The 20150-nt window shown below is 40.4% G+C and overlaps 2 protein-coding genes across 2 annotated transcripts in view; one reads left to right on the top strand and one right to left on the bottom strand.

Annotated features, from left to right (window-relative positions):
• Pex1 (peroxisomal biogenesis factor 1) overlaps positions 1-1506 on the top strand; it is a 39309-nt gene extending 37803 nt beyond the window's left edge. The window contains exon 24 of the mRNA XM_048340016.1: positions 1239-1506. Coding sequence (XP_048195973.1) covers positions 1239-1323 — 85 coding nt within the window. The 3' untranslated portion in view covers positions 1324-1506. The remainder of the gene's footprint in view (positions 1-1238) is intronic.
• A 5567-nt stretch (positions 1507-7073) lies between these two features.
• Gatad1 (GATA zinc finger domain containing 1) lies at positions 7074-14287 on the bottom strand. Its single transcript, XM_048340014.1, has 5 exons — positions 13819-14287; positions 13091-13216; positions 10424-10483; positions 7765-7948; positions 7074-7343 (listed from the first exon to the last, which is right to left on the bottom strand). Exons 1-5 carry the CDS (start codon positions 14095-14097, stop codon positions 7153-7155), a joined length of 840 nt encoding a protein of 279 aa, XP_048195971.1. The 5' UTR covers positions 14098-14287; the 3' UTR covers positions 7074-7152.
• Positions 14288-20150: the final 5863 nt, after the last annotated feature.

Here is a 20150-nt window from a genome sequence, read left to right as displayed (position 1 = left end):
TTACATTTGAATTATTTATAATGAATTTACTTAATTTTAGGAACTGTGGAGAAACAGGAAAATTAAAAGCTCTTGAGTATTCTAATTATGTGATTGACATTTATGAAAAAATATATACCTGTTTGTCTTTCAAAGAAATGTTTATGTTATCAATCTCAAGAATATTTACATTATATTCTTTTTACTTTTTGGCTCTATTTAGTATACACGACTTGTATGTGTTGATGTTAGAACACTTCTCATCTTGCTACCTCGCTGTCCCTCCTCTGGCTGGTCACATGTTATTTTAGACGCTTGTCATTGGCAGTTCTGTGAGCCTGTGGTACCCACAGACTATCTTTCTCCATGAGTGCATCAATGTAGTTCAAGAAATAGCTGTTCCTGGTCTCTATAAATAATCAACTTTTCTTATTTAACTTTTTTTAGCACTCAGAGGAGAAAGGATGTGGGTGTGTACATCAGTAATAAGTAGCTATAGAAAAGCAAAAAATAAATAAGGAAGGAAGAAGGAAACTGAAATTTCCCTTTGTCTCACATAGCTTGTGTGCTTTTATAATTTTTTCTTATATTTAAATAAGATGTGCACATACTGTCATGTGGCTGTTCCATCCTAGCCATCCACACACAGTGAACATTGTCTTATCCTTTAAGTAACTGCTCTTTGTTAGTGTCATTATGCCACACTCTCCAGTGTGACACTTGAACTGTTTCTAAGTTTTCTGTAGTTGCTGCATTCTTGAATGGATGTTCCATTTTCACACACCCTTCATTGTCACTTGGATAGACATAGATTTGTTGCCTTTCAAGTTACTGAAATATTTTAATGCTTTCAAAATATGTTGCTAAATTGCCTTCCAGAAATCCTAGGCCACTGTTTCTACAGTGAACATGACAGCTGAGAGAGCTTCTCTTGCCCCTGGCCTGGTGAACCTTGGCCAATTCCATTGCAGAAAAATTGTACCTTGTTTCATAACTTGCCTTTCTGTGATTAAAACTGTGGAGATTGTATCTTTTATGCTACCTATTGCCATTTGTATTGTGGGTTTTTTTTCCTAACCTCTTCATTCCCTTTTTTCTATTAGAGTGCAACTTTGAAAAAGAAAAATGTAATCATCCTTTAATTTCTGTTACCATTTTTTTCTACTTTATTATTTCTCTTTTACTTCTTAAACACTGTTCACAAACAGTCCATGATGTTTCTTTTGTAGTTCATAAATATTATCTCTCTATTTTTTAAGGTATGAAAACTTTCAAAACCCAAAGAAGAAGAAAAATCAAGGTGGACCAATGTTACGGCCTGGACAGAAAGTAACATTAGCATAAGATACACTTCTGGTTTTCTATGTTTGTGTGTCTTGTCCCAACATTTTAACAGTGAAAGTGGTGTAAATTTCTTTTTAATTTAATAAATTTGCTTAATCTATAAAATCATATAAATGCTGTGATGACACAATGATCAGGATTACTTTGAGATTAAAACAGTACAGTAAACTGAGATATTTATAACAGATTATGTATCTTATTTCCTATAAATCTATATTAAATTCTTATTGAAATAGTACTGGCCAAGTGGTAGAACTAATTTATTTCTCTTTTAGAAAAAAGATAATATAGAAATTAAATAAAGTTTTTGGAACTCACAGTTGGATTATTCAACATCTTTCTAGCATTGAACATAATTTATGTTTCGCAGGGGCTTGGGGTTGTATTTGTTTTTCCTTTTATTTGCTGGTCTTGGGGTTTGAACTCTGGTCCTAGAGTGCTGTCCCTGTGCTTTTGTGCTCAAGGCTAGTGCTCTTCCACTTGAGCCACAGCTCCAGTTCCAAATCTTTGTAGTTAAATGGATATAAGAGTCTCATGGACTTTCCTGAAGCTGGCTTCAATCCTCAATCCTAAGATATTAGCCTCTTGAGCAGCTAGGATTACTGGCACCTGGCTTTTTTATAGTTTTTGTTGTTGTTGTTTTAGGAAAAATAATGCACCCTTTTACTAACCTAATTGCTAGTTCTTATAAAGCATGAAAATGATACTGAATTTAAATAAATAGTTATCCCTTAGCCAGAAATGCTAGCACTTTGCTCAGTCTCTATGTCCAGCTCCATGCCAGTAGACTTTGAATGTGGTTTTTCTCTCCCCATGTGCAACATAATTTTATCTGATAGCCTCTTTATCTGTGATCTACATTGTAAAATTGGCCACTACTTTCTATGTATATATTGGGTAATGAAAAAGGAAAAAATTAAAATATACAAATAAACATGAGACAGCAGTATAGATGGACAGACAGTAACTGATGCCTGTCTGTGCCTAGTCATGAGGCTTTGTTCCGTGATGTCCTTCCTGCTCCTGACTTCAGCCAGCACTTCAGTGGATTGGAGATATTTCTTAAGTAGGTTGGCCTGGAACCTATCCCATTGGAGCAAATAATAAGCCTTCCTGTTTCAAGAACTCTAGCTATACCTTTTCCTCAGACCTCATGGCTAGTTGCAGTGTTTCCAAATTGATAATCTAGTATTAGCTGATAACCCACATGGATTTTTCATATCAGACATCTTATCCTTTCTGACAAAATTGAGGAGATAGGTTGCTGGAAAGTTTTTTTGTTTTTTTGCCAGTCCTGGGGCTTGGACTCAGGGCCTGAGCACTGTTCCTGGCTTCTTTTTGCTCAAGGCTAGCAGTCTACCTTTTGAGCCACAGTGCCACTTTTGGCCTTTTCTATATATGTGGTGCTGAGGAATCGAACCCAGGGCTTCATGTATACGAAGCAAGTACTCTTGCCACTAGGCCATAATCCCAGCCCTGCTGCAAAGTTTTGTATGAGAAGAGTACAGGAGGGTGACTATAATGTGCTGTGTGTTTTAAAAAGCTAGAGGAAGGGATTTTGAAAATTCAGGCCATCAGGAAATGATAAATGAGAAGAATGAAAGTATCAAACATCACATTATCCCAATAATAGGCACTTTTTGTGGCACTAGGGATTGAATCTAGCATCATGTACATTTTAGGCAAGAGCTCTACCACTTGAACCACACCCTAATCCATTTTTGTTTATATTTTGTTTTTGAAATGGGGCCTTGATGACTTTGCCTAGGCTGAGCTCAAACTCAAGATCCTCTTGCTTCTGTCTCTTATGTAGCTGGGATTATAGGTATGTACACCCAGAAATATGTACAGTTCTTTATATTTCTTTATAATATCAGTTAGAAAATTTTAAATTCTGAACTCCCTGAATATGGTGGTGTATGCTTGTATAATCAACATTTGTGAGGCAGAGGCAGGAGGATTGAGAGTTTGAAGCCAGCACAGGCTATAGTAAAAATCTTGTCTCAAAAACAGAAGAAAAAAAAATTTACTCCCTTGGGAAACTTCCTGTCTCCACCGTTGCTGAGGCGATTCCTCCATTTAGAAGTAATACGTTCACTGTGGTCAGTGTATCACAGAGAAGTTCTGGTTCTTTGATAATCCCCAGAATGCCTAGTAACTTTTCAGGGCACCTGGGAAATGGCTTGGTGAGTGGGCCTGAATTCTTTGGAGACTATTCATAGCAAGAACTTGTGATGTTATTACAAGACCATTTCCCTAGACACTTGACTTGTTCATTCTTGGCTGGGACCATGACTATATTAGAATAACTCAAATCAAACATTGGTTTGTTGATTGGAAGATTTTTCAAAACTTATTAAGACCTTTGCTCCAACATTTTGGTCTTCAGAACACAACAACTGGATAGCACCAAAGCTCCCTGTAGTTTGGTAACTGCTGTAATTAACATCTTGTCTTTGCTGCCACCTGTGATCATTAAGTACATCTGGCCTGCCACATTGCAACTACATGAACTCAGCTTCTCCATGGTTAACCTGTCTCCAGCAGAAATCAGATTTCTACTGCAATATTTCCCTCTTGCATCCTGATAGCGCTAATTCCATGCGTAACTAAGTTCACATCTGTTCCAACACCTTGCCTTACTATGCCCTGGGAAAGTGGGTTTGAGTCACTTGATCTCCGTTGCAGCCAAGTGTGTCAATGTGACATACTTCTGAACAATGAGCATAGGTTAGTCCCCAAGGCAGGCTTCGGTTATAGAATAAGGATGCATGGCTAGAACCATGTATAGTACTTGCCTGGAATGAGTGAGTCCACCGTTTCAATCGCTAGCATAGGGACTGTCTCTATGATTGCCCACCTTACTGATGCCCTGCTATCTGAAATATGTTCAGCTCTAGCAGACCTGCCAGTTTTGTGTTCCTGTAGCCTTTCCCTAGATGTTTATAATCCATGACACAAGGGCAACTGAGGCCTATTTGGGAGTGTTGGATATCTGTGTAGAGCAACACATTAAAAAAGGGAGCCCTAGCCAGGGGCCAGGGGTTCGCACCTATAATCCTAGCCACACAGGAGGCTGAGCTCTGAAGATTGTAGTTCAAAGCTATTCTGGACAGAAGTTTATGAGACTCTTAACTCCAATTAACCACTGAAAACCTAAACATGGAGCTGTGGGTCAATAGTAGGGCACCAGCCCTCAGCAAAAAAACTAGGGGAACCAGGCCTTGAGTTCAATCCCTAGAAACAGCACAAAAAGACAAAGTATGATTCACATATCTGGTATGAAGTAAGAGTTTAAAAACGTATCTAAGGGAGCCACCAACATGCCTCTCCTTTTGCTGGCCCATGATAGCCACCTCATCCCAAACATGTATATTGCATGTTCACACAGAAGAAAGCATACATTAATTACACAAATAAATTTCTTTTTACTGTTCATACAATTTCACCTGCTTATTGTGACCTAGAGTTCTTGATGGAAAACTTACATGTTCTGGAAAAGTTTTTCACAATCAAAACCCAGAATGACTTGGAATAATATTTTCACATCCTTTTTTCATCGAAGAGAACTATTAAAAACTGACTTTTAAACATCTTGTTTAAAAAAAGTAAAAATAAAAATATTGTTAAAACAATCACTTAAACACTCTGACTTGACTATTCATGATACAATTTGAATTTAAAGCTGGTAGAAGCTAGCACATTATCCACTAGTATCTGATTTGGAATCAGGACAAACGAGGCCCTTTGCTGTGAGAACTGGAATGATAGGTAAATAAAAGACACATCCTCCATCTTCTTGAGAACACTTCTCCAGGCACAAGGAAGATCGTAAAAGTCAAAACTGAAATGCAACCAGAGAATACACAACTACAGGAATCTGCAAAAACTTCAGAGAAAGAATTTAAGGGTCTTGGGCTGGGGATATGATTAGCGTATGGGATTCTATCTCCAACATCAGGCTGGGGCAGGGGAGACCTTTCAAAGGTTCTTGGTGGAGTAGGAAGTATGGACAAGGGCTCAGCACCAGAAAAGTGAGAGAAAAGAGGAGAAACAGTTCAGTGCAATGAGGGAGAGCAGGCTGGGAATATGAGAGCAGGCCTAGACAACATCAGAGATCAACCTGAAAACAATAGGAACCTTTGGTGATGGTTTTAGAGGAAAATGAAATACAAACTTTACTGTGTAATTATACAAGAATTATCAACTTCTAAACAAATGATCAGTGTATAAGGTGATTTATAAACAAATACATTTTAACCCAAACAGTTTCAAAATTAGCTGGCCGAAGCCTGTAAACCTAAACACTTAGGAGCTGAGATCTGAGGATCCTGTCCAAAGCCAGCCCAGGTAGGAAAGTCATTGAGATTTATCTCCACCTGTACTCCAAGAAGCCAGGAGCAAAGGTGTGGCTCCAGTTGTAAGAGTGCCAGCCTTGAGCAAAAAATATCTATTACTCAAGGCCCTGAGTTCAAGCCCAGTATACACACACCAACTTAAACTCTATTTACTATAGCATTTAGGAATACAGATGAAATTGTACAAAGATCCATCTACCATTGCCTTTTTCCAACTGTACAGCACTGTGTGTGCTACAGCAGAAATCATTACTATCCCTTTAGATTCTCAACTTCTCTGGGGTCAAAATCTACTGGCTAAATCAGAAAAGGCCTTGCCCTCTCCCTTTACACCACTTCTCCCTCAGGTACCCAGCCTGCACCCGAAGTACCTGGCTTCCCCATCCAAAGCATGTTATTAGGAGTTCCTGGTGTATGGCTTTACTTTGGAGTGGACATTTTTAGCTATCAAAGATATTGACCTATCAGTTACTTTCATGTCTGCCACTTGCTCTTCAGATGGTACTGGGGAAACTTCCACTAGAGATTCCCAGGTTTCCTCTGTGCTATGAAGGGATGTGTCTGCCCTGCAGATGGATGGCCTTGCTGAAGCCCATCTCATGGAGGGAAGTAAGAACAATCAGGAGCAGCTCTATTCAGGACAACCAATGCTTCTGAATGCCTGTTTGCTATTGAAGAATCAGATGATTCTTTTTTAATTGCTTTTCCTTAGGGTTATAGCAGCCAGAAGCTTGTTATGACATTTTCTAAACAAGGAAATAAAGCTACGTGACTTTGACAAATATTGTTGGTCATGCAACATTTTATTTGACTAAACCTTTCATCAGAAATCCAAAACTTAATATTTTGTAGTTATATAAAAATACAATCAATTTTTTGAGTTTGTAGAAATAAATTATGAAGAAAAACAGATGGTGCCTACTCCTAATGGTCTCTCAGAAATTGCAGCCTTTGCCTGGGAAGATACACATACAGAATGTTAACATTCACCTTCAAATGTTCACTTTCCATTCTTCTCTATCCCTTATCAATTTCTAAGTCACAAGTAGAACATTAACAATTACTAGGTAATTGGGAACACACTTTTTAGTTATTTTCCTATATAAGAATTTCATGGTGGCTCATGCCTGTAATCCTAACTACTCCGTAGCTGAGAATTGTGGTTCAGAGCCAAGCACAGACAGAAGTCAGTGCAGCTCTTATCTCCAATTAACCACCAGAAAACTGGAAGAGGAGCTGTATCTCAAAGTGGTAGAGTGCTAGCCTTAAACAAAAAAAAGCTCAGGGACAGCACTAGGCCCCAAATGCCGCCGCCCCCCCCCCAAAAAAAAAATTCATGGAAGAAGCAGTATAAATATAAGAAAATGGAAAATCCAGTTTTCAGGGATTTTGTTTGTTTTGAACCCAGGGTCTAATACATGCTGGGTGAGGGATATATTACTGAGTTTCCCAGCCTCAGTTTTAGTTCTAACTATAAGTGGTTGGCAACTGTCTCCTTAATTGTTATTGCAGGAGTAGGTCCAACATGAGTCCATATATAGCCCTTCTCTGGTCTGGTGGGGACAGTGGGAAATGGTGATGACCTTGACTTGAAATACTCAGAAGGTGCATGACAAACAAATTCCAAGTATTCCATCTTCCTTGGAAGGTCTTCCTCTGGCCCTGGAAGACAGTCAATGGAGAGGTTAAAGTCAGTTTTGAATTAATACATACATTGGACTCAACTGAGAAATGGGTCTGAAAATACTGAACACTTGAATCCTCAAAAAAACCCTGACTAGGCAGTTAGGATTCCCATTTTGCACATAAGCACAGTGAGGTGAATAACGATCTTGACAAGTCTCACAGCTGGGCAGAGCTGAGGACCCAGTAGTTTGTCCCCAGAGCTTGTGCTCTGCTTTGCGCTGGGCTGCTTCCTCTAGGGAGGGAGACACTGCAGAATTTTAGGGTCAGAAATGGTAATAGAGGAGTCATGGGGAGGAGAGGGGAAAGGAGGAGAAAGGGGCCCAAGCAGATGAATATATTCTTGTACATATATATGAGTTAACTAAGTTCAAGAAGTTACACCCTTTGTCACACTCACCTATGATATAAGATGCAGGATCAAATTGATCTGTGGGGCTAGAGAGAGTGGGAATGAGCCACGTCAGTGCTGCGCTCTTCTCACAATACTGGTCCTGGATAAAACCCCTGATCTGAGCATAGTAGAGCTTTCCGTCTTGTTCATCAATCACAGAAACAACATCACCAATTTGGTAATATACCCCCTGGGAGAAACAAGATAATATCATATTTAAAATAAAAACACATCAACACAGCTATGAATGTAGCTGCTTTAATCAGACAGCAGTTTTCAAAACAGTCAATAGAAGGTCTAAGGTATTAATGTTTATGTTGATACTTGTTTCTTTCTTTCTTTTTTTTTTTCTTTTCTTTTCCTTTTTCTTTTGTGCGGGTTCTGAGGCTTGAACTCAGGGCCTGAGCTTTTCTTTTTTTGCTCAAGGCTAGCACTCTACTACTTGAGCCACAGCTCCATTTTTGGCTTTTTGTTGGTTCACTGGAGATAAAGAGTCTCATGGACTTTCCTGCCTGGACTGGTTTCAAATTATGATCTTCAGGATTACAGACATAAGCCACCAGTTCCTGGATGCTTCTTTCATTTTTAAATAAAAAGAATTACAGACATACATGCACATTATGACAGCTTGTACCTGGAACATGAACATTTGTTCATGTAAATTCTCTGATTGCATTACGAGAGTACTTCACTTCTTAAGAGTCATTTTGGTTTACAGAAAAATGGGAGTGGTATATACAGCACTCTCTCTCCCTATACCCTTCCCATAGCACATGTGTATCCTCTCCCATCATCAGTGACACAACTAATGAACCTACACTGACAAAATTATGACCAAAAGCCCAAAGTTACCTTACGTTATAAGCTTGGTGTTGTATACTCTGTGTGGGTTTGGCAAATGTAGAATAACATAGCTTCCTCATAATGGTATCATAGAATAGTTTCACTGAATGCCTGAAATTCCTCTGTGCACCATGCTATCCCACTTTTTTATCCAGCATCATTATCCTGTAGAATGTTGATGGGACATGATAGAAGCCACATAAGGCAGAGAGTGCAGCCTGTGTTCCAACACCAGCACATAGGTCCTGGGAGGACATAGGTCCTCCCAGTGCTTACTTGTTGAGCATATACTCTATACTCTTCCAACTATCCAGTTAAACAAAACAGATACCATAACTTCACATGAAAATGTGAAGGAAAAGGACCAGGAAAAGGACCAAGGAAAATGACCACAAAATTACAAGAACTAAAGAGGCCCAGGTTCAAGCTCCAGTAAGGGCCTCTATTTCAACCCCCCAAAAAGAAAAAAAAAAGAAAGAAAAAGAGCATGAGAAACTATAGGAACACATGGAGATTGAACAACATATTTCTGAATGACTGAAAAAAATCAGGAAGAAAAAAATTTTAATTATTATATTTGAATGGAAAAGAAAATACAACTTACTGGAACCTTTGGAATATAGTGAAGGTGCTACTAAGAAGAACGTTTATGGATATGAGCACTCACATTAAAAATCAGAGAGATGGAAGTAGTGGCTCAAAGTATAGAGCACTAGCCTTGAGATGAAGAGCTCAAGACGGTGCCCAAGCCCTGAGTTCAAGCCCCATGACAGACAAAAAAAAAAAACAAAAAAATCAGAGACCACAAATAAGTAACCTAAATATGCACTTCAAGGTCTTAGAAGAACAAGAGCAAGCTAAATCCAAAATCAGTACATAGAAAAAAATAGTAAAGAACAGAGGAGGAATTAGTGAAATATAGACTAAAAGAAAAGGTAAACAAAATTGGTAACTCTTTAGCTAAACTAACTCAAAGTGGAGAAGACTCAAATCAATATAATTAGAGATGAAAAGGCGGACATTACATCAGATAACATCAAAATGCAAATTAATATAAAAGGGGGACTGCTTAGAATTAGTAGGAGGGAAGAAGGGGAATAAGAGGAATGAATATATTCAAAGTATATTATGTACATACATGAAAATAACAAAGAAATCCATTATTTCCCAAATGATTTGTAGGTTGCATCTGTTATAATCCCTCCTAAGACTTATAGTTTATATCACCTTTCTCACTGAAGTAACATGTCTGAAGTAACAGATGTCCTTTGGCTTTGTCCCAGGGATCATTATCAAAAAGTCTTGAACTCTCTCACCACGAATCACTATTAATGGGAATTAATACCTTTTCTTCTCTAACTTCTGCTCAAAGGCAGCTTAGAGTTTCTGTGATCCTGCTCTACCTACTAGAAATCATGATCATCCTGCTCTACCTACTAGAAGTCATGATCCACATTCTCTACATTCAGACACATTCCACCTCTCTTCATCTTTGCATGCCTTCACATGGGATGGGATGGCTTACTCTTTCACAGCTCCACACTATACAGTAGCATTTTAAGGACAATTCCTATCATCTGGGTTAAAAAAAAAATCTACTGAGGACCCTCAGATCATATTTCCATAGGCAACTTCTCCTCTCAACTTAGATCTGGATGCGCTGTGTTACAACAGCCACAAATAGGAAAACAGCTTGGAAGATTTAGAAAAAAAAAAAAAAAAGAACAATTTCATTTTATACAAACACAGACATTTAGACTAAAACAACAGAAGCATATTACACAGGCCCAACTGCTCTTCCATTAGCTCCACAAAAGCTTACCTTGTAGAAAATGGATTCTGCAGTGATGATAGTGGAAACAGATTCAGGAGCTTTGATGGGCTGTGAGAAGACAAAAACAAAAACATTAGCAACCATCACAACATGTACTCATGCAGAATATATGAAGAGTTATTCTTTCGGCCACATATTAGAGTTGTATAATTTGAGAAATTCTAAAATGTATTGCTTGGTGACAAAAATACAGTAAAAGAATAGTGTTGCAGCCACGTATAATAATGACACCTGTATTCCCAGCACTCAGGAGACTGAGACAGATTATCATGTGTTTTAGATCAGCTTGGCCTATATAATAAATCTAGTGTCCAAAATAAAATTCTTGAATGTACCATTTCTGCTATCATTAGCTTAAGAACTGCTTCTGATAATGCTGCTGAGATCTAACACAAAGCTCCTCATGACTCCATTAGACATAAACATTTGAATTACAAAGAGACACTAGTTCTAGTACCCTGAGTATGACAAAATGGAAATAATAAAAACAATGCACAGGTGAATACAGTGAAAAAATATATTTTTGAAGTGTTCACCTCAACAATTGAACCTGCAAGCTGTCGTTATACATTTTCCATTTTGTAGCAATCCTGAAATAAAACTTTAGAAACTTTGTAAGTTCTTCGTAATGTGTTCCTTGGGAACTATTTTGAAATCCCTGCTTAAATTTCAGTAACACTTCAATGCCACAACATAGAATCTAAGCCTCCTCCATCTGTCTTGGTATCGTCGTTGATGGATATTATAGAGATATTCATAAAGAAATAATTGGAGAGAACAATCTGCAGAACTAAAAAGGGCTAAAAAGCCTGATACAAATATAAAAATATATATTTTGTCTACTCAATAAAATGCCTCATCTTAAGAAAACTAAATTATAAAATCTCAAATAAGTTAGAAAAATTTTAATTGTTAGAAACAATACTCTCATTACGAATCTGAAATCTGGGCTGGGAATATGGCCTAGTGGTAGAGTGCTTGCCTCATATACATGAAGCCCTAGGTTTGATTGCTCAGCACCACATATAAGGAAAAAGCCAGAAGTGGTGCTGTGGCTTAAGTGGTAGAGTGCTAGCCTTGAGCAAAAAAAAGCCAAGGACAGTGCTCAGGCCTTGAGTTCAAGCTCCACGACTGGCAAAAAAAAACCATATATATATATATATATATATATATATATATATATATGAAATCTGCATAAAAAGCAATTGCAGGAATACTCTGTGCTTTATAAATGAGTATGCTCAATTTAAGAAATGTCTTTACTGGGATGTAAAGCATCTTTATTCTGAAAAGAGTAATATACTGAGGTTTAAAAGCACTGGTGGTTCATGTCTGTAATCCTAATTAGGAGGCTGAGATGAAGATTATGGTTTAAAGCCAGCTAAGCAGTAAAGTTGATGAGACTCTTATCCCCAGTTGACCACTAAGACGCTAGAAGTAGAGCTGTATCTCAGGTGGTATAGTGGTCCTGAGCATAAAAGCTTAGGAACACTGAGTTTAAGACTCAAGATTAGTACCAGAGGGGCTAGGAATATGGCCTAGTGGTAGAGTACTTGCCTAGCATACATGAAGCCCTGGGTTCAATTCCTCAGCACCACATATATAGAAAAAGTCAAAAGTGCAGCTGTGGCTCATGTAGTAGAGTGCTAGCCTTGAGCAAAAAGAAGCCAGGGACAGTGCTCAGGCCCCAAGTTAAGCCCCAGGATTGGGGAGACGGGGGGGGGGGGGGGGGAGATCAGTACCAAAACAAATCTGTAGTGAGTAACTGTGCAATGTCACCTTATGGCTTACAAAACTAAAACTGAAAAAAAAAAAAGTGGTGTCAACTCTATCATAAATATCTTTTTTTCTTTGGCCAATTCTGGGGCTTGAACTGAAGGCCTGGGCACTGTCCATGAGCTTCTTTTACTCAAGGCTAGCACTCTACCACTTTAGCCACAGTGCCACTTCTGGCTTTTTGTTTATGTGGTACTGAGGAATCGAACGCAGGCTTCATGCATGCTAGGCAAGCACTCCACCACTAAGCCACATTCCCAGCTCTATGGTTTCTGTTTTTGTAACAGAAGAGGACATAATAGTTTAAATTTTTTATTCATATTCATCAAACTTATCATTATGAATCAATAAGATGTTATAATAGCATATTTAATGTTGTAAGAAAACCAAAAGATGACACATCACAGTATTATTTTCTTAAATCTTTAAAGAATAAAAAAAAAAGTTTCCTAGTGTACCTTTGCATATCAAGAACTATGATCTTGGACTGAAAGCATAGCTCAGTGCTTGCCAAGCATGCATTAAGCTGTCAGTTCAAACCCCACCATCACCAACAATCAAAACCCAAATCATAATCTCCCCTCTTTCTTTGTAAGGATAACCTGTGAACAAGGACTCAAGGTTAATGCTTCTTTTATATTCACATTTTATATTTTCCAGGGGAAAATGATGAGAGGAGAGACAGACAGACAGACAGAATGAATGACTAATGATATAAACAGCAGGCATTCTTTTGGGAAGTCTGGCCCACTCCCCACAACATGGCTGGTGGGTTCCTAAGAGCAATTTCCATCTTCAATGGTAGTGACAGGGCAGTGACAGGGCCCACTATACACACAATGTCATTACAGTAAAAGAAGCGGCCCACAATCATCTTACATTTTTTAATTTAAAAATATGTCTTCTCCCTTTTCCTTTAGTGGAAACTTTCTTTTCAGCAGCTGGAGCAGATTTATATTTGGTGTTTCTGAGACGAGCAGACCTCCTATGAATTTCTTGTTTGCTCTGTTACATAGAAAACAAAAAGAATGACAATTTAAAAAAAAACACTGCAGAAAAAAGAAATACGAACTGTGCCAACACAACCATCTTACAAAGATCACAGAGCATATACTTTTGAGGATATCTGAAAATTAAGGGCTAAGACCTAGGCAAACATACACCTCCAAGGAGCCTCACTCTTTACGAGGTGTGAGCTGCTAGGAACAGGAGCAGAAGCTTGGGTCAAGTAGGGATTATTCATCCGTTTCATTCATCACACACAAAACCTAGAACTTAATTCAAGGCGGGAGATGGATTAGACTAGGTATGCTGTCATTGTCCCACGACATAACCTTATTACTAGCATGATCTAACGACAAGGTAACAAGAGAGGGGAACCCAGGGCCTACACCATGGGGAGCCTGCCCCTGCCACAACGCGTCCGTAAAGGGCACGGCCACCCGACGTGTTCAGTGGCCCTCCAAGTCCTACTCCACGGGGAGGCTGGGTCGCTTTCTAGCTTCTTTCTACTTTGAACTCCGCACGGTGAGAGGGCGAAGTGCTCAGGAAAGGGGTCGCGGCGGTGCGCGGGGAGGTGACCAGGCCCGGGCCGGGCTGGCGCTCACCTGCTTGCCGCCCCCGCCCCCGTTGCTCTGCGGAGGGGCGGCCGAGGTGCTGGCGAAGGTCGCCGTGCCGAAGCCCCCGCCGCCGCCGCCGCCGCCACCACTACCCCCGCCACCGCCCGCCGTCCCCGCGCTGCCGCCCGCGCCCGCGCCGCCCGCGCCGGCCGCGCCGCCCCGACCCGTGCAGTGGTGGCACAGGATCTCCCCCTGCGGGCCCTTCTTCCACATGGAGGACGACGTGGTCTTGCAGACGCTGCAGGTGGGCTTCAGGCCCAGCGGCATGGTGGCCGGCTCGGGCGGCCCCCGCGGGCGGAGCGACACGGGAATGGCGCTCGCTTGCCCCGGCCGCCCTTAGGCGGGCCCGCCACCCAGACGACAGGAAGAGCGGGGCAAGGCGAGGGCCGGGACGCGGAGCCGGCCGGAGCGAGGACCAGGCCGCATCCACTGCCCCCTGCAGGCGGGCGGCAGGTCCCGGCCGCCCGGGGCCCCGGGACCAGCCCGGGGTGGGGGCGGGGCTTGTGGGGGCGGGAGAAAGGAGGGGCCTATCCTATCAGAGAAGGAATCTGACACGGCTTCCGGAAATGGGCGGGGCTTGTGCCAGGGCCAGACACACACCCCCATCCCCTGACAGGAAGTGTCCCTCTCTACAGTAATTCCTGGGAGCTCTCTGCAGTTCATCTGACCCTCGCCTGGGGGAGCGGTTCTCAAACTTGTAGAGGGTTAAGAGTTGCTAGGTAAAAGGCAGGATGCCCTGCAAAATATGAATTTCAGATTTAAAAAAACAATTTTTTTTAGTGTGAGTATCCCATGCAGTAATCATTAACTGAGATTCACGTCTAGACAGGTGCCCTGTCCTGTAATTTTTATTTGCTAAATCTAAAAATCTTACTTAGGACATCTTTTTGTTTTTTTTTTTTTTGGCCAGTCCTGGGCCTTGGACTCAGGGCCTGAGCACTGTCCCTGGCTTCTTCCCGCTCAAGGCTAGCACTCCGCCACTTGAGCCACAGCGCCGCTTCTGGCCGTTTTTCTGTATATGTGGTGCTGGGGAATCGAACCTAGGGCCTCGTGTATCCGAGGCAGGCACTCTTGCCACTAGGCTATCTCCCCAGCCCCTAGGACATCTTGATGCTTTTAAAAATTATAGTTTGAAACTTTTCTAGTTTATGTGGGCTATGTCTACAGAAGTTTATATATTACAAGTCAAAATGGAAACATTTTGAAGTCTAAAATGTAAAGCACACCTTTAGTTGGGCATAAGGTGATGGTGCTATTGTATGTAGCTTCTATACCACTTGAGAAACATGGAAGAGGAAAAGGAATACAACTAGTTTAGCATTGTTGGTAAATAGTTCTGACCCTAAGGACTTGCTGAAAAGGTCCTAGGATCACAGTTCCGAACAAATGCCTGGCCTAGGCCAAGCTATTATAAAAAGACAAATGGCCTCATTTAACATCATTAGTCAATACAGACCTTTTCAAGAACAGGAGCCTCTTTCCAGTCTTATACATACCCTTCTTTGTAATCCTGGGATTCCTAAACCTTCCTGAACCTTGAGCCTTAGCTCAAGCTATTTGTCTTGTCTACCAATCATTCTTTATTCTAAAGAACATATGCACTTTGGGGCCTAATAGCTTCTATTTCTTCTTTATTAGTTGTTGTTCTCCTCCTTCTCCTCCTTCTTCTTCTTCTCCTTCTTCTTCTCCTCCTCCTCCCCCTCCCCCTTCCTCCTTCCCTTCCCTCCTCCCCCTCCCCCTCCTCCTCCTCTCCATTCCTTTCTTCTTCCTTCTCCTTCTTCCTTCTTTTTCTTCTTCTCTTCCTTCACCTCTCCTCCTCCTCCTCCTGCTTCTTCTTTCTAGTGTATTTCTTCTGCCTAACAAGATGCCTTCCTTTGCACTTTGGCTCCAAGTCACTTCTCATCCACTGAAAAATTTGGCCCCTGACCCTAATTTACTAGCTTCCTCTGCATCACAGGATACCATCCTCCAACCTGTGGAAATGCAATATTCTTCTCAAGTCTTTATCCCACTCACTTGCATGTTCTGCCCTTTAGCTCCCCAGACCTTGGTTGTACCCTCTGTGAACATTTGGGAGAAATATACTTTTCATACTCTAACTTCTCTACAACCTATTAATATGAAAATTTATATATATATATATGTATCCAACTCATACATTTGCAGCTTATTACAAACTAGCCACACTCAGGTAACCAAACTGAAAAACAGATCTAACTATTGCAAAAGCTATGCCAGCCCCCATCTTCATGTCCTTTATCCTGCAATAGTTAGTATAACTTCTAATAGTGTCAATTTTGTAAATTCCCCTTCATCAGGTAAAGGAAATTTCCTTCTATTCCTTTGTTTATCAAGAATGTGGGAGTTGGGGATTTAACTCAGTGGAAGAGCACCTGCCTGGCAAGGTCCTCAGCGCTGGGGGGGAAAAAAAGCTAAAAAGAATCTTTTGTCGAATGGTTCTTTTTTTTTTTTTAGGTAGTGAATTGAATATGTTCTTGTTTTTAGGCTTTTTTTTTCTTCTTTATTGTCAAAGTGAAGTACAGAGGGGTTACAGTTTCATATGTAAGGCAGTGAGTACATTTCTTATCCAACTTGTTACCTCCTCCCTCATTTCCCCCCTCTCCCTCCCCCTTTCCCTCTTCCTCTCCCCCAACCCATGAATTGTACTGTTGTTTACAATAAATGGTTTTGTAAGTATTGCTTTCATAATGGTTTGTCTTTTTATCCTTTGCCTATTGATTTTGGTATTCCCTTTCCCTTCCCTAGTTCTAATACACATATATACAGTATCCAGGGTACTAAAATCAGATACAGTGATAGCAGGGGTGAAACCACGGGAAGGGAACACAAGAGAAAAAAAAAAGAAGAAAAAAGGGTATGGTTTCACATGGCATGTTGAAAATAATTACAACAATGATATACACTTGTTTCCATAACATGGAGTTCATTTCACTTAACATCATCTTATGTGTTCATACGGGCACAGTTATTGAGCTATTGTGCTCTTCTGCTATGACTAACCTAAACATGTACTAATTATTCCCTATGAGGGAAAACATAGTGTCCATGTTTCTTTGGGTCCGGCTCACTTCACTTAGTATGATTTTTTTCCAAGTCCTTCCATTTCCTTATGAATGGAGTAGTGTCATTCTTTCTGATAGAGGCATAGAATTCCATTGTGTATATGTACCACATTTTCCTGATCCACTTGTCTACTGAGGGGCATCTGGGTTGGTTCCATATTTTAGCAATGACAAATTGTGCTGCGATGAACCTAGTTGTGCTGGTGACTTTAGTCTGGTCTTGCTTGTAATCTTTTGGGTAGATGCCCAAAAACGGGGCTGCTGGGTGGTAGGGTCAAATGGTTCTTTCTCTCTCCCTCTCTCTCTCTCTCTGAGATGATCATAATGTTTTTCTTTTCTTTTTTTTTTTTTTGACAGTCCTGGGGCTTGAACTCAGGGCCTGAGCACTGTCCCTAGCTTCTTTTTTGCTGAAGGCTAGCACTCTACCTCTTGAGTCACAGAGCCACTTCTGGCTTTTTTCTATTTATGTGGTGCTGAGGAATTGAACCCAGGGCTTCATGTATGCGAGGCAAGCACTTTACCACTAGGCCATATTCCCAGCCCCCATAATGTTTTTCTTTATTCGTATATGGATTACACAAATTCCTGAATGTTAACTGAATAATGCAACTCTTGTAATCAGTCCAACTTGGTTGTGATGGTTTATCCTTTTTGTGTATTGCAGGTTTTCTTTACTACTATTTTGTTTCAGATTTTTACATCTATGTTCAATAGTGATATAGGCTTATAATTTTCCTTCCTTATAATATCCTTGTCAGATTTTTATATGAAGTTATGTCAGCCAAATTAGAAGTTAGCAAGAAACTACTAGAGGTTATTATATGTACTGATATAAAAAATCCCTCGGGGGCTGGGAATATGGCCTAGTGGCAAGAGAGCTTGCCTCATATACATGAGGCCCTGGGTTCGATTCCCCAGCACCACATAGAAAACGGCCAGAAGTGGTGCTGTGGCTCAAGTGGTAGAGTACCAGCCTTGAGCGAAAGGAAGCCAGGGACAGTGCTCAGGCCCTGAGTTCAAGGCCCAAGACTGGCAAAAAAAAAAAAAGAAAAAAGAAAAAAAAAGAAATGGTAGTTTCTCTGTACAACACCTTAATAAAACAATATAATTTTTTAATCCCTCAGATATTAAGAAAAAAGCAATTTACAAAATAGTGCATAGGATAATCTGATTATTTTGTGTAATTTAAACTTTCTCTGTTGCATGTATTTATTAGAACTAATCAACTTTGGCAATTGATGTCAACAGGAGTGGCCACAGAGGGGTTTGGTTTCTGTTTTGTTTTGTCTTTTTGTGGTTGTGGAGCTTGAACTGGGCTGTCCCTGAGTTCTTTTTGCTCAAGGCAAGTGCTGTCCCGTAGTTATTTGCTCAAAGCTAGCACTCTGCTATTTTGAGCCATAGCACCACCTCTAGTTATCTGGTGATTAATTGTAGGTAAGAGTCTCACAGACCTTCATGCCTGGGCTGGCTTTGAACAATGCTCAGATTCAGTCTCCTGAATTCCTAGGATTATAGGCATAAGTCAACAGTCCACAGCTAAAAGGGGAATATTTTAAGGAATCTTGCAATCTTTTATATTCCCTGACATCTTTTTCAGCAATACATGCATTACTTTAAATCTAAAAGAAACAAAAAAGGAGGAGAACGCATCAAATGGAAGACATTTTTCACTTTAAACAACCCCCTTCTCCTCCAAGAGGCTGCATGAGTGGCGGCTGATACCTGGTTCTGGTCCTCCTCTCTGAGTTCATTTCCTTGCTTGGAAAGCAAGGGTGATATCTCCCTGTGAAAATATTATCAGTTATTGTGCATGTCACATAGTTCTCACTCAATAAGTGGGATTTCTCCAAATAGCAGTAACTATAGTATCCCAGAACTCTACACATAAGACAGCTGAGCAGAGAAAATGACTAGGAGGTCAAATCTAGAACAAGAGAAATGGTAGAAGAAACGAAGGCGCCATCAGTGAAGGTTTGGTCCAGTACCCTTCTCCCCCCACTAATGAATGCTTCAGGAAGACTATGACCCACAGACCAGGGCTCCCTGACATGCCAGGGGAGGAATCTCAGACTAAAACAAGGTCTTCGTGCACTGTGCAACTATAACAAATTGCCTGAGACTGGGTAATTTATAAGGACCAGAAATTCATGTGCCCAGTTTCTGGGGACTAGGAAGTCCATAATGAGGTGTGGTGTCTGGAGAAGGCTCATTGCTGATGGATGACTACGTTGGGGTCCTTCCACAATGGAAGGTTGAAGTATAAAAGGGAATGATCTGTCATTCTAGCCTTTGTATAAGATTGCTAACAGCATTCAGTAAAGTTTCACTCTCACAATTTAGTACTATCACATTGGTGATTAAATTTCATGCCGACATTTGGGGAACATGTTTAGACCATGAGAGATATTCAGCCTGGAGTCAGACAGAGAATTCAGTTGGAGTACATAGACATGATTTACTATGCATGGGTTGTCTGAGCAGATTGTGATTGATGTGTGTGTGTGTGTGTGTATGTATGTGTGTGTGTGTGTGTTTAAGCTATAACAAATACCTCCCTCTGTCTTAAAAAATTAACAGTAAGGGAAAAGAATAAGGCTAGATTCCCCCAAGGAATTGTCAGTGTCAGCGTTTGGTCTTATTTTCACGATTTAAAGTGTTTATTAACTAAATTATTAAATGTGACACTTTTGTTTCAAGGATCATTGGACATTTAGGATTCTTGACCATTTACATTTGGTTTACTCACTTGTCAAATGAGGGTGTCAAGAGCACATAACTCATAGAGTCGATGTGATTAAATAAATTAGTATAGGTGAGACTGTATCAGTAAATTTACATCTAGTAAATGTCAAATATGAGGCTCATAGGAAAGGACAAGGAAGAGGGGAAGAAAAAAAAGACAAGTAGAGGAGAAGAAAGTAGAAGAGGAGGAGGAGGAGGAGGAATAATTCCTTTTGACCAAATTAAAGCCAGGTAACTAGTTATAACTCTGGCAGATAATCATGTAAATCATGTTAACTATACTTTTGGGGAAATGTAATTTCCTCAGTTTTCCTGTTAACATCAACAAACTAGAAAAACTAAAGACTGAATGGAGAGAATGAAGGAGATGACTGAACTGTGAGAAGGTTGAAGGGAAAGCATGGCATCTCTGTCTTCTACTGCGCATGTACCTTTACTAGCTATGTTATAACCTGACAGAATGAATTTCTGTGTAGGGTGTGCCCCATGGGGCCC

Source organism: Perognathus longimembris, chromosome 2 (genome assembly GCF_023159225.1).
Source record: "Perognathus longimembris pacificus isolate PPM17 chromosome 2, ASM2315922v1, whole genome shotgun sequence".
Lineage (NCBI taxonomy): Eukaryota > Metazoa > Chordata > Mammalia > Rodentia > Heteromyidae > Perognathus > Perognathus longimembris.
The sequence above is the reverse complement of the archived record's forward strand: the minus strand, read 5'-3'. Positions and strand labels throughout refer to the sequence as shown.

Coding starts and splice junctions, on each gene's coding strand:
- Gatad1 (XM_048340014.1), bottom strand. CDS start 14,097: ATGCCGCTGGGCCTGAAGCCCACCTGCAGCGTCTGCAAGACCACGTCG. Junction 10,484..13,090: donor ATATTTTTAAATTAAAAAAT/GTAAGATGATTG, acceptor GTCTTCTCACAG/CCCATCAAAGCTCCTGAATC. Junction 7,949..10,423: donor CAGAATCCATTTTCTACAAG/GTAAGCTTTTGT, acceptor TGTTTCTCCCAG/GGGGTATATTACCAAATTGG.